Source organism: Lagopus muta, chromosome 9, assembly GCF_023343835.1.
Source record: "Lagopus muta isolate bLagMut1 chromosome 9, bLagMut1 primary, whole genome shotgun sequence".
Taxonomy (NCBI): Eukaryota; Metazoa; Chordata; class Aves; order Galliformes; family Phasianidae; genus Lagopus; species Lagopus muta.
Genome location: NC_064441.1, coordinates 8,401,938 through 8,415,332, shown reverse-complemented (window position 1 = coordinate 8,415,332; position 13,395 = coordinate 8,401,938). Strand labels below are relative to the sequence as shown.

Genomic DNA, 13,395 nt, shown 5'->3' with positions numbered 1-13,395 from the left:
ACATCCGACAGTCTGGCACATAGGGTGGGCACTGCCCTTAGGCACATCGCGACTGTCGGACCCCCCCCCCCCCCCATGCGGTGCCTGATCACCCCCGGGTGCCCGTCCGGTCTTCCCAGGGGGGATGCAATGGGATGGGCAACAGATGGAGCTTGGGAGGCTCCAGGTGAGAGAGAGTGGGCATAGGGGTAGCACAGGGAGGGGGGATATGCTCACTCATACACACGCACACACACGCAAAGGTCCAGGAATATTAAACTGCATTGCAGATAAATCCCCAACATAAATATCGTGAGCTGCTCTGCCACTGGGGGGGGGGGGGGCAGCAGAGAGATTTATGGCCCATCCATTGCATGGCCCAAACAGCAGCTGCAGACCCCCAGCCCCACTCAAACATCCTTCTGGGTACCATGATACCCCCATCCCACTCAGTTCTGGGTGCTTTGGGTGAGCATTGGGTCTTCTAGTGCTGGGGTAGGTGCTGTGCTGTGCTGTGCGGCATGGGAACACTGCTTGGCATGGGGACTGGTGGCTCAGCCATGGGACACACTCATGTACACTCACACCACCTCTTGGTGACACAGTGACGTTTTTCTTGGCCTCACACCATGCTCCATGAATCCCATCAGATGCTTCCAACTGGGCATCACCAATCCCAACAGGGCACAGCAGCATCTGAATCCGGCACCCAGACCCATAGGTGGGCAGGGGATGCCCAGCCCTGCTGTTCACCAGGGGAGGATGAAGGGTCCCAGACCTGCTTGGCACCTTGGTGGGAACATGACAGATGCATGCAGGAAAAGGGGGGGCGATGTTATTAACAGCCGTGGGTATTGCTCCAACAGGGCCGTAAAAATTAAAGGCGTGTGGATATAAAAGAATGGATAAATCTGAGCCGGCCGCAGAGCACTGCGGCGTCCCCTGGGGGGTGGCAGCTCCAGAGAATGGGGTACAGCAACCATGGGATGGGCACTGCATGTGGATAGATCCTGGGGCTCCGGCAGCACCCATCCCTGCTGCAAAGTGTGATGCTCCAGCAAAAAACACCATGGGCAGTGCCAACCTGTGGAGCTGGTGCTGCAGAGCAATAGTCTGCTCCTAAAGCAGGGCTAGAGGGAAAAGGGGTTGCATTGGCTGGTGACAGGCATGGGGTACCCACAGCCTACACACCCACCCCAGCCTTAAGAACGGTAGCAGTGGCCCTGTGCCATGCACCCTGATTTGGCCCAACCTGGTGGGACTGGGGGTCCTGCAGCCCCCAGCTCTGACTCCCCCTCCCCACCAGCCCCACGGGCCACCCCGCCAGCATCCTCATTTTCCCTGAGATTAGCTGCGGCGCGGGAGCCCCTGCGCACCGCCAGCAGGTGACAAATAAGATTTTTCCACTCTCCCGAGCACCCGGCATGGGTCTGTCATTGAAAATGCAAAGCAGCACAGTGCCAACCTCCATCGCTCACCCTCCCCTCCGCCCGTCCCTCAGGGCCCACATGGCTGAAGACATCGCCCGCTGCCGCTGGGACCCCAAAACGCCATTCGCTCCCAGCTGGGTGTGTGTGCCCTCATGACTGGTGCAGAAAGATCCTTGAGAGGTCTTAGGAAGGGGATTGTTTGGCTGTGTCAGGCCAGGTGGGTGTTGAGCCCTTTGGGTGGGAGAGTGACAAGGGGGGGTGGCTGCTGGGGGTCTCCGTCAGCTGGGTCGTTGCACCCTGACAGGGGTGCCAGGCTCTCACAAGTGATAGCAGCATGAGGGTTTGCCCCCCATAGGAAGCATGTGGCCCTCGGGGCGAGCACTGCCCAACATACCTATCCCAAGTGACCCCCATCCCAGTTCTGAGTGGAGGAACTCAGTGGACCCTCACCCCAGAGCTGAGCACATCTACCCAACACTAGTTACCCAAATCCCTCCATCCCAAAAACCTGTTTCCCTCCCCCAGACCCTTGCGTTCCCTCCAGGCCCAGCCCTGGGCCCTATTATCCCACACCTCCCAGGTTGAACAAAGCCCCGCAGCCCCATCCCTGCGTCCCCCCCTCCGCTATTGTTACAGGGTTGCCTCTGCCTCTGTTTGTGAAATTAATTCGGAGGTGGAGAGGGAGAATTATGTAAAGTGTGGTTATTCTGGAGCGGCGGGGGAAGCGCGGCTGATGGCAAAGTGCCTTTTTGTGTGTTTAATATGCATTTTTTTTTCCAGCGGTGCATTTTCAGGCGGGTAATTTGCTGTCTTTTCAGACCCCGATCAGTATCATTTCTCCGGCAATGACAGCTTTTATTTGCTCTGAAATGAATGCTGCGAAATTTCCAAGAAATAGCTGAGGCCCCATTGCCTGCCCACCCCCGCGGGCACCCCGCAGCCACGGCCCCATCCAGCGCCAGCACCGTGCACACGCGTGTGCACAGCCCATGTGTGTGCTCACACATCTATGTGCACACCAATGCACATGCCTTTAACGTCACACCTAGCCCTCCCATAGCTGCAGACAAGGCTCCCATTGTGCTCTGGGGGGGAGGGTCCTGATAAGGGTCCCTCCGTGCACCCCCCTCACTCGGCACAGCCCAGCTATTGGAGAAACTGAGGCACGGATGGGTGCTTTCACCCCAACCCTTGCCCCGGTGCTGCTGGGTGCCCCCCACCCCAATGCTTGGCACCGTCCCACATTCAGCACCTGAGGAGCACCCAGGGTAAGCCAAAGGCTGGAGATGCCTAGAGCAGGGACAGAGGGCGCTGGGACTGGGAACAGCCCTGGGCACCAGGAACATGGGCAGCTGTGGGGGTGCAGAGGGTGCGTGCATGAGGAGGGAGGAAAGGATGCTGTTTGTGTAGGTGTGCATCGAGTGGGCGTTGTGCTGGCTTTGCAGCAAGCTGTGTGTGTGTGTGTGTGTGTGTGCATGTCTTGGAGTGTGCGTGTGGGACTGCATCAGCACCCCGGCCACGTCCTGGTGCATGTGCAAGGTGTGCAGGGTCACATGTGGCCGTGCGATACGCTCACGTGTCATGCTGGATATAGGGGTGCACGCTCCCAGCACGTGTGCACCGTCCCACATGTGATGAATGGTGTTATGTGGATAAGGCATAAACCCCAAACGCTGCACCCTAATACAAAGCCCACTGGGGGTCCCCACCTCCCTGGTGCCAGGGCCTGGCATGGCCAAGGTTAACTCTGCCAGAGCCCGGCGGCGTGGCACGGCGAAGCTTTAATTTAATGAAGTGTGAGGCTTTTTTATGGGCTTTTAATTACGTGGTGATAATTAACATTATAGGCTGCCGGGTCCCGCTGGTGCCCGGCTGCCCTATGCCAGCTCCTGACTGTAAATAAATGCAGTGGGCAGACGGAGCTGTGTGGTGCCCACGCTGAGGGACCAACCTCCCACCCACAGCAGCAGAGCCAGCCCTAAGTCCTTCTGGGAGGGAGGGGGGGGAGGCACAACCCCCTGCAAGAAGTGGGGAGCAAGACTGCTCCCCTCTATCTCCCCAGAGAGCACCCAGCTATCCGGCCCTCTGGCTGAGCACAGTTGCCTAATAGCACCTTGGTGGCGATGGGAGTGGGAGGCAGTCTGACCCCATCACCTCTCCCCCCCCCCCAGCCCCTGGCCCTAAGCAGCCTCCACACCCATTGTGGCTAATAGGAAGCAATTCATCAGGCAGCACCCAGGCACACAGCCCACCTGCCAGGCACCCAATAGATTTATCGCCATCACCCAGGCAATTTCCTGCCCTCCCCCAGTCAATACAGTTGGGTAAGGGGATGGAAGGGGGAGGATCATGGGGAGCTGGGTATCAGGGCAATGCCACTCTGCCACTGCTCCCTATAGGCTTGGGGCTACAATGCCCCACCCGGGCAACCCTTCATCTCCCCCTCTCTGGGGGCAGCAGGACCCTCATCCCACAGGGTCACACATCCACGAAGGGCTGCCTCCTCCTTCCCCAGCCTGAAGCAGGGAACTCAGCCGCACGGACTCCCATCCCCCACCCCCTTCCCACTTAATTTTCCCTAATGAAAGGCACGGAGGATGGCAGGGAGCTGGGGCACCAAGGTCGAGGCTGCCTTTAATCAATCCCCACTGCTGGCTGGGTGCCCGGAGGAGCCTGTGGAGGAGAGCACGGGGGAGAGGGCTGCAGGCAAAGGGCTCCCAGAAGCAAAACGGGACAGTCCTGAGGACCCCAGAGAAAAGGCACAGTGAATGCATTAAGTGCCCGGATCCCGCCAGGGCAGCTTTAAATGCTGTGCCTCCCCCCCAAAACCAAAACCCCCTACTCTCCTTCCAGCACAGCCCCTAGAACAAGGCCTGCAAATGGAAATCACGGCCGGGGCCAGCTCCCCCCAAGCCGTACCCAGCCCGGGGCTGTAAGGCACTGACTGCAGGAGGGTTGGGGACACGGGGACAATCCTACAGCTGGGTGCTGGTGACAGCGCTCACCCCGTGCACCAGCACAGTAGGGCCAAGGTCGCGGGTGAGCAGCTCCAGCTGCCGCAGGTACAGCGGGTACAGCCCAGTGTCAGCTGGGGGCCGTGGCAGATAGAGGAAGCGGACAGCAGGCGCCGGGCCCTGCTCCAGCACCATCTTGTTGGCGGCACAGACGTATTCATCCGACACTTGGGTGGTGTTGGGGGGGAAGTTCACTGCCGCCTCTTCCTCCTCAGTGGGCGCCGGGCCGCCCGGGGGTCCCCGTGGAGCCTGCCAGTGCAGGCGGACCACCCCATCCCACGGCACCAGCTGGATCTGGGCCTGGATGCGCAGGTCCTTGAGGAGCTGGCGCAGCTTGTCCTCCTGCGCGTGGGGCATGGCGCCTGCCTCCACGCACAGGAAGAGGCGCAGGCGGGCCCGGCGCCAGGCCCGCGCCATGTTGAGCACGCAGGCCATCTGCAGCAGGAAGAGGCTGCACGTGTCGGCGTAGCGGGCGCTGTCGGGCCGCAGCAGGTTGACGGGCCAAACGTGGATGGAAGGCGGAGGGCTGGCGGCCCGGCGCAGCTCCCACACCTTGTCCAGGCTCTCCAGGTGTCGGACCAGCAGGACGTTGCGGAGCATCTTCAGGGCGTCAGCCACGATGCCGACATACTCGCGTGGAGACAGCAGCTTGGGGGCGGCGGCGGCCCGCAGCGGGGGGAAGCCCAAGGGCAGCTCCTCACGGGTGCTGGTGAAGGCAGGGTGCTGGGCCAGGCTGTCCTGCGGTGCTGCGTCATCATAGAAGCCCAGCACCAGCGTGTTGGGGCGCATGCCGCCTGAGGAAAGACCACAAAGGTGTGGAGTAGGAGCGAAGGATAGGACCCTACCGGCCACTCAGGTAGCCCCAAGCCCTAGCTAGGCTTTGACATTGCTCATCCAGGTACCACCAAGTCCCACCCTAGCCCATAGCAGTTACTTTGGTACTGCCCATCCAGGTGCCTTCAAACCCCGCAGCATGACCCATCCTAGATGCCTCCAAGACTCAGTTTGGCTTTAGTATTGCCCATCCAAGTGCCTCCAAACCCTTCAGTATGACCCAGCCTAGATACCTCTATGACCCAACCTAACTTTGGCATTGCCAAGTGCGTTAAAAACACCTGGTGTGGACATCACCCACCTATGTCTGCAAGTCCCAGCTTGGCTTTTGCACTGCACGCACAAAGGTGCCTCCAAGCTCCAACCTGGCTTTGGGGGAGTGTCTCCCCAGCCCTCAGCACCGCTCACTCTGCAGAGAAGGCAGGGTGGACTCCCATCAGTGCCCAGCCCAGTGACACTCACCAAGGCCAGAGGTGAAGAGGAGCTGCCGGACGCCGTGCCGCACCGAGGGTGCAAGGGTGAGGCTGATGAAGGCCTTGACATTGAGCTTGTCCACCAAGCTCAGCCACGAGTCCTGCTGGGGCTGCAGTGGGTCTGAGGGCAGTGTGTCTGGGTGGGAGGACAAGGACAGCATGAGTCACGGGGTTCCCTGTGCTGGGGGTCTCTCTGATGTCTTCACAGCTCCTCAGCACGGCACTGAGCACTCCTAGCACCATCTTCCCCCTGAGCAGCCCCATCACCTCAGCACACATGAGCATAAGGAAGGCATAAGCAGGTGCTTCCATCCAGAGATATGAAATTATACATAAATATATAAAAAATACTTAGCCCCATCCCCCTCCCCAATTTCAGGCCATTAGTCACCACGGCAACAGTGACAGGAGCGGGGAGGGGGAGAGCAGAGCCCATGCATCCGCTGGGGGTGGGGATGGCCATGGCAGGGTGAGCACGTGTGTGAAGGAGCACGTGCAAATGAACATGGAAACACATCTGAACCATGTGGATGGACACAGGAACAAAGGTGTGCAAGGCTGTGCCAAGAGTGCACAAAATGCCCACACTTGCTGGGTGTGCATAAGACCAGTGGAGTTGGGGTGGCACATGCCATGGTTGCGTGCCTGTAGCAACATGCAGGAGCTCCATGTAGATGTGCAAAGACGTGAGTAGGATACACGTGTGCACACAAATTATGGGACAGAGATAAGTCACCTACACCCCTTACATTACGCCAAGCTGTGGATACGTCCAAAATGCTGTTATCTCCCTCCCTGGATCCAACATGCCCAGCTGGGAGGTGGTGTCACCCCAGCCAAGGAGCAATGCTGAGGGCCACAGCATCACAGAAAGGGACAGAGGCCACCAGTGCTGGGACAGGGCAGATCCTCACCCAAGTCTTGTAGCTCCACGTGGCCCAGGACATAAAGGCCACTCTTTTTGAGGTCGTTGACAAAGTCAATGAGGCGGGCGCTGCCCCGCGGGTTCTGCACCATCAGCAGCATCTGCGGGCGCCAGAACTTGACGTGGTCCTTCCGCACATCCAGCATCAGCAGGTACTTCCGCACCTGGGGGCAGGGAAGGAGGCAGCTAAGGATTCCTTCAATGTGCCATCCCACGGGGATGCCAGCCCTGAGGACTTGCAGCTGGGACAGGACTGCTACAGGGATGCCAGCCCCAGGGACATCAGCTCTCCAGCCCACAATGGGTGAGAAGAACAGGACTCACCTGGTGGAATATGAGAGCCTGGCTGATATAGCCCCAGGTGCTGCTGGGTGAGAGGTAGTGGAGGGCAAGGAGGAGGATGAGGAGGAAGCCCAGGCTTGCAGAGGCTGACACGGGGCTGATGAGGAACATCATGACGCAGCAGCCGGCGATGCCCAGCAGGCACGTGTGCCAGGTAAAGTAGCGAAAGGTGGGCCTGGAGCAGGAAGAAAGGGACATCTAAATTAGCCAGTGTGGCTTATGGACTCCTTGCAGCAGGGGGGTCAGCCCAAAAGAAGCTTGGCCTGTGGTTTTGTGCCACTCGCTTCACATCAGTCATGTAGACTGGCTATGGGCAACCCACATCAGGCACAGGCAAGTTGGCATTACCTCTGTCCTTATCAGTGACACCATATAGTCCCTGGCACTCAGCTGTGCTCAGCTGACCCAGGAAAACCCCCAATGAGAGGCAACAGTTATGCACCAGGCTGTCAAGGGGATCATGAACTAATTACGCTGGGGACAACCACAACCTACATCAGGGCTGAGCACAGAAATGGCAATTTCCATCCCCATCAGCCCCTTTCAAGGCTTGAGGGAAGGACAGCCTGGAAATGGCACCCAGGAAAAGCCACTCCAGACAACTATCTCCCCCTGTGACGGATTTGGTGACACAGAGAGTAGTGGCACAGAGGGGGACAGGGCACTCCTCTGTTGTAAGGCATATACTTCATAAATGGAGGGGAGATGGCACCACACAGGGTACTGGGCAGACCCACACTGCCTGCCCCTGGCAAACAGGGATGACCTGAAGCAGCAGGGATGGCCTGAGGGTGGGCAGAGCTGGGGGGCACACAGCAGCACTAACAAATGAATACAGCACCCACTCATCCCAGCACAGGGAAGCGGAGGCAGGAAGGCGAGATGCTGTTATTTTCTCTAATTGTTGTTTTTGCTGAAAGGTAATTAAAATCCTTTTCCGCTGCGCTTGATGGGAGACCTCAACGGGCAGGGGGGGGGAGCACTGAAGCGTGAGATGAGCAAGGGATCCTTTGCCACCCAGTTCCACAGCCTCCCCACAGGCACCAGTCCATGCCCGTCTGTGCCCCACATCCTCAGACACAGGGAGGGGGAACGTGGGCCAAGCTGGGGGGTGGCTGTACCCAACCCAAGTCCCCCAACTACCCTGCCTTGATCCCCCCAGCTTAGGGCAGCCCCACACCCACCGCCCCACGCCGCAGCTGCCTGTCACACACTGTCCTTCCTGGAAGATCTTCTCCTCCCCCCTTAGACACGATCCCCCATCCTCCCCCTTTCCTTGTTAGTTTAATTAGCGCTAATGGAAAGTGGGCTCCATCACTGCTTGGCAAGCTGCCCGGGGGATGCCGGGCGGCACAGCCTATAAATTACCTCTGGAAAGCCTACAGAGAGGGGACCCAATGGTGCTGCATTTATCTGTGCCCGCTCAGTAGCACAGTGCCAGGGCGAGGGGATTGTCCCCTTCTGCTTCCTGAGTGGTCTCTGCCCTCCTAATGCTCAAGGTGGTCAGAGGATGGACAGATGGCAGATAGATGGACAGACAAGTGGGTGGACAGTCCATCCCAGAGCAGACAGCAGATACCTGAAGTTGGGGGCCGATGCCCACTCCAGTGCCAGGCAGGCCAGGTTGACAGTGGCATAAACCAAAAGAAAGAAGGTAGTGACAACCCCTGCAATGGTGTTGAGCTTCCCAGAGAAGAGCACCAGCTGCAGGCAGAGCACACAGGTCACAGCAAGTAAACAAACCAGGGAAGTCCCATAAAGGGACACACAACATGGGCACAAAGCCCAGTGACAGGGACAGAAGCATCACCAGCAAACTCACCTGCACCACCAGCCAGGAGAGGATGACTGCCATGATGGGGTTCCCGCTTGCAGATGTCTTCTTGGCAAGCGCCAGCGCCCGGCCTGCAGGCAGAACAGGCAGGTTGGACAGGCACAAGGCAGGAGGCAGCCCAAAGGCCACCAACTAGTTTGGCAATGAGCCCTGCCTCCATCCTGAGTGCTGGGGTTGGGGCAAGTGCCAGGGCACAGGGGGGACTCAAGTGTTGGCATCCCTACAGGCAGACTGGTGTGCAGGCACGTCCCTAACCTGGCAGAACTACGGTATGCTCTATAGACCCCACATCATCTGCAGGTGCACTGCCAACCCCAGGTTGGAGTGGGTATTGCTGAGCAGAACAGAAAAGGAGCCTCAACACCCCAAGTCCACACAGATTCACAAAGCATCATCACCCCGACCACAAGGGGAGTTCATTTTGTGGGAACAGCCCTGGCACCATTTGGGTTCAGGCTGATGCCAGCACACTCCAGGCACTCACCAAAGAGATCATCCCGTGCCAGAGCATAGAGGATGCGGGATGCCCCAATGAGGTTGCTCATGGCTGCAGAGAGCGTGGCAGCATAGATGCCCACCGTCACCAGAGGTGGGAAGATGCTGATGTCACGCAGGAAGCCGTAATCTTTCTGCAGGAGGGTCCTGGAGAGGGACACACACACGGTAGCACTCACCTTGGCTCATGTCAACACCAATAACTCCAGAAAGGAACGGTGGCTGTACCTGTTGCAGGTGGCACACATGAGGAAAGCCAGCAGGTTGTAGACGAGGTAGGTGAAGAGCACAGCAGAGATGGTGCCCCGCGGGATGGAGTAGCTCGGGCGCTTCAGGTCCCCTGCAGGCAGAGCAGCAGTGTAACCAGCCTGTAGGTGCAGCACTCCCTGCACCATCCAGCTCCATCCCAGTGCCACCCTGCTCCCTACCTGACATGTTGGAGCCTGCCATGATGCCGGTGCAGCCATTGAACATCACTGCGAAAACAGTGCTGAAACTCATCATCTGCCCCGTGGTGTAGTCCACTCCATACCCACCTGCAGGACACAGAGGCACAGGCTGTGACGGGCTGCTTGGGGTGGCACAGATCTGCCACGTGCCCTCTCCTTAACACCCCTGTCCCCAAAGGAGGACCACTGTGGGACAAACCACCCCACGAGCCCACGAGCCCACAAGCCCACGAGCCCCCCATACCCTCCATTGAGCCCATGCTGATGCAGAGGCAGGTGCCACCCCTCCCCATCCCACCCCTCCCATCCCAGCAGGTATAAGACCATGATGGGGACCATGGGAAGCCCTCAGTGTCCTCACCGCCCAGGTTTTCTCGCAGAGTGGCAAGCGAGAAGCCAGTGAAGCTGCCGTTCTCAGTCTCCGAGCTGTTGAGGTGCGGCATGCGGATGGGCACACCGAGGGGCCGCGTGGCGAAGAAGCTGACAAGGATGGTGCCCAGCACACCCGCCACGATGAGGAAGATGAGGAAGGTGGCTTTGGCATAGATGGAGGCACCCACCAGGCACACGACGAGACACAGGGCCAGCAGGATGGTGCCGTAGAGCAACTCATACCAATAGCTCTGGGGGAGGACGTGGATGCCTGAACCCACTTTCTGCCCTGGGCAGAGACACACGGGGATCAGTAGGGCTCAGTGCAGGCACCAGGGGTTGGCCAAGCCGTGCCAGGCACAGTGCTAGGCACAGTGCTAGGGCTGCTTGGGGAAGGGATGCCCGACATCCCCTGCTGTGGGGTAACTTACCTGGCGGGATCCCAAAGCTGTCCACCACCGCCTCCACCAGCCCCAGCACGTAGAGGGCACTGCCACACACGTTGGCCAGGAAAAACATGATCCCAATGCTGCCCCCAAACTCCGGGCCCAGGGCACGACTGATCATGTCTTGGTGGAGTCAAGGGAATGTGTCAGCAACCCAAACTAATGCCCATCACACCCACGGCCCCGTTGTGGCACCCAGGTGCCACTGAGCACCCCCCAGGATTTCCTGCACACAGCAAAGGATACAATAGGCTCCTCCAGCATCCAGTGCACCGTTGGTGGCAATGGCACACACCGACAGCACCGTCATGCCAATGATGAAGTAGGCCACCGCAAACATGGCCAGAGCTTGGTACAAGCCAGCATGGCCCACCACGAACCCTGTCAAGGTCAACCTACAGTTAACTGGTCATGAACAACCCCACAGAGCTGCCCTATCCCCATGCATGCCAGCCCAGCCACTGCCCCCAGCCTCAGGGCATCCTCCTGCTGTGTCCACAGAGCCACACACCCAGAGAGCAAACAAACAGGGAGGGAGGAGACAGCAGGGTGGCCCACTGCAAACCAGGAAGCAAAAGCAGCCCAGGGAGGGTGTCCCTGTCAGCCAGGCACCAAGCCCAGCTCCAGCAGCCCCTGGGGGTTCAGTGGGACACTTGGACTCCTGCAAGTCCCTGCCCAAGGCACGGTTAGGCTGCAGACAGTGAGAGGGACTGTGGGCAGGAAGGGGTTGCCCACAGCAGCAGTGGGAGATGCCCTATCTCAGCCATGAGATTGGCCACAGAGATGCCAAGGGGAGGGCTTGGGGAAGTGGGGGGAGCAGCAGGGAGCCCTCCTGGGTTTTCTCCCTCCATTCCAGTGTTAAAAGCTGGGGGTAGAGATAAGAGGTGACAAGAGAACAAAGTGGGTGCAGCCAGGAGGGGCTGGGGGTCTCCAGGTCATGGAGACACAGAGGTATGTTTGATTCGTGCAGGAAAGGGGGAGGGCAGCTGCCTGGACCCCCCCGAAGTGGGAGTTCCTCTTCCCGGCAGCTCCCCTCCCACCAACCCCAACTTCCCCTATGCCCTTCCCATAGGTAACACCACTCCTGTGAGGGTCTGGGCTCAGTATGGGGCTGGAAGTGCCTTAGAGGGCAAAGTTTGTGGGGTGGGAAAGGATGAGGGATGGGGCTGTGCCTCCCATCTCGCAGCTGGGATATCCCATAGCCGCAGGAAGTGGCTCAGGGCCCCCTCCAGGCCCCCTGGCAAACAGCCAACTCCCGCCCAAGGCTTCCCACGGGCAGAAAGCAAAAGAAGAAAAGCCTTCCCTGTTCCTGTTTGGGCCTCTGCCTAAGATGGACCAGGGCATCCCAACACCGGGGTACCTCCAAAGGGCTGCTGCCTGCCCCTGGTTGGGCCCAGCCTGCATGCCCCTCCAAGGTCCTCCATACTGCCCAGCACCAGGGTTATAGCTCAAACTGGGACCACACTGGGAGCCAATGTGTGTCTTCCCAACAGTGTGGGAGAGAGGTCCAATTCTGGGGCATGACAGATGGGTGCAGCCCTGGGAACACCACAGAGAACACAGAGGGCACTGGGGTGCAGCACTGAGGGATGCTCAGAGCAGTAGGATCCCGGTACTGTGGCGTGTGGGGACACAAAGGCATTGGGATCTGAATTACAGAAGGGATTTGGGGGGGCAGAGGGATCCTGTCCCAGGGACAGGGGCCTTCAGATTAGGGGTGCTGGGTTCCTGCCCTGAGGGTACTACTGGAGCCCTGAGACTGAAGGGGTGTGTGGTTGAGGAGCATAAAGCACTGGGACTCCAGACTAGGAGAGACCTGGATGGAGTACAGGAACTTCAGCTTGGGGTTGCAGGATGCAGAAGGTGCTGGGAGCCCCTAAACAGGAGGCCTGGTGGAAAGCACTGAGATTCCAGACTGGGATGCTCATGGGAGGGCACCGGGAAGACATAGGGAGCTAAGTGGGGAGCACAGGGCGGCACTGGGACCCAGACCAGGGGGAGCAAAGGGTCCGCAGCAGGGGGAGCTCGGGGTGGGCACTGAGGCTGCAGAGAGGGGATGCCCAAGGAGGACCCGGGACCGGGGAGTCCAGGAGATACTCACCGAGGCGCAGGAAGAGGACGACGCTGAACATAGAAAGCAGCGTGGGCACCACGACGCCCAGGAACGTGGGCAGCTTGCGAGGGGTGGCGGCGGCGGCGGCCCGGCCACGTTCCCGACCCCGCTCGTCTTCGCCGGAGCCGCCGCACAGGCGGTAGGTGAGCAGCGCGCTGCGCTCCGAGCTCGCCATGGCCCCTAACCTAACCTAACCGGGCCCGGCTGCACCAGGCCCGCAGCGGACCCAAACGCGCCCGCTCCCCGGCCCGGGCCGCGCCGCCCCGCCCGCCGCCCCTGCACCGACCCCCGCGCCCCGCCCGCCGCCCCGCCCTCTTCCTGGCCACGCCCCCCTTGATGACCACGCCCACCGATCTCCCATTAAACCACGCCCCTGTCCATCCCATCACTGGCCACGCCCCCCCGTCGTGACCACGCCCCCATTCCGCGCCAGGCTTTTGCTGCTGGCTTTTCCCCAGTCCCGAAGGCGATCCTCCAGCCCCAAATACCCCCCTTTAGACCCGCAGTCACCCCGCAGCTGCCCCCTCCAGCCCCCGGACTCCACACCGTGGACTGACCCTTCGTCTCCCACCACCTTGCCAGCCCACAAAGGACCCCCCATCATCGCCACCCCCACATCCAGGTGGGCACCCCAGAGGATGTCCCGCGGTGTCCCCCCCACCCCGGCCAGGGCATGTCGCCATGGTGGC

General features: G+C 59.9%; 1 protein-coding gene across 1 annotated transcript; it reads right to left on the bottom strand.

Moving 5' to 3' along the window:
- Positions 1 to 4,018: 4,018 nt before the first annotated feature.
- Positions 4,019 to 12,991, bottom strand: SLC12A9 (solute carrier family 12 member 9). Its single transcript, XM_048954580.1, has 13 exons — positions 12,695 to 12,991; positions 10,840 to 10,974; positions 10,579 to 10,716; positions 10,137 to 10,436; positions 9,755 to 9,862; positions 9,555 to 9,666; positions 9,316 to 9,473; positions 8,820 to 8,902; positions 8,577 to 8,701; positions 6,980 to 7,172; positions 6,645 to 6,819; positions 5,720 to 5,866; positions 4,019 to 5,217 (listed from the first exon to the last, which is right to left on the bottom strand). The coding sequence occupies exons 1-13, from the start codon at positions 12,879 to 12,881 to the stop codon at positions 4,385 to 4,387; spliced, it is 2,694 nt and encodes an 897-aa protein (XP_048810537.1). The 5' UTR covers positions 12,882 to 12,991; the 3' UTR covers positions 4,019 to 4,384.
- Between the last annotated feature and the right edge of the window lie 404 nt (positions 12,992 to 13,395).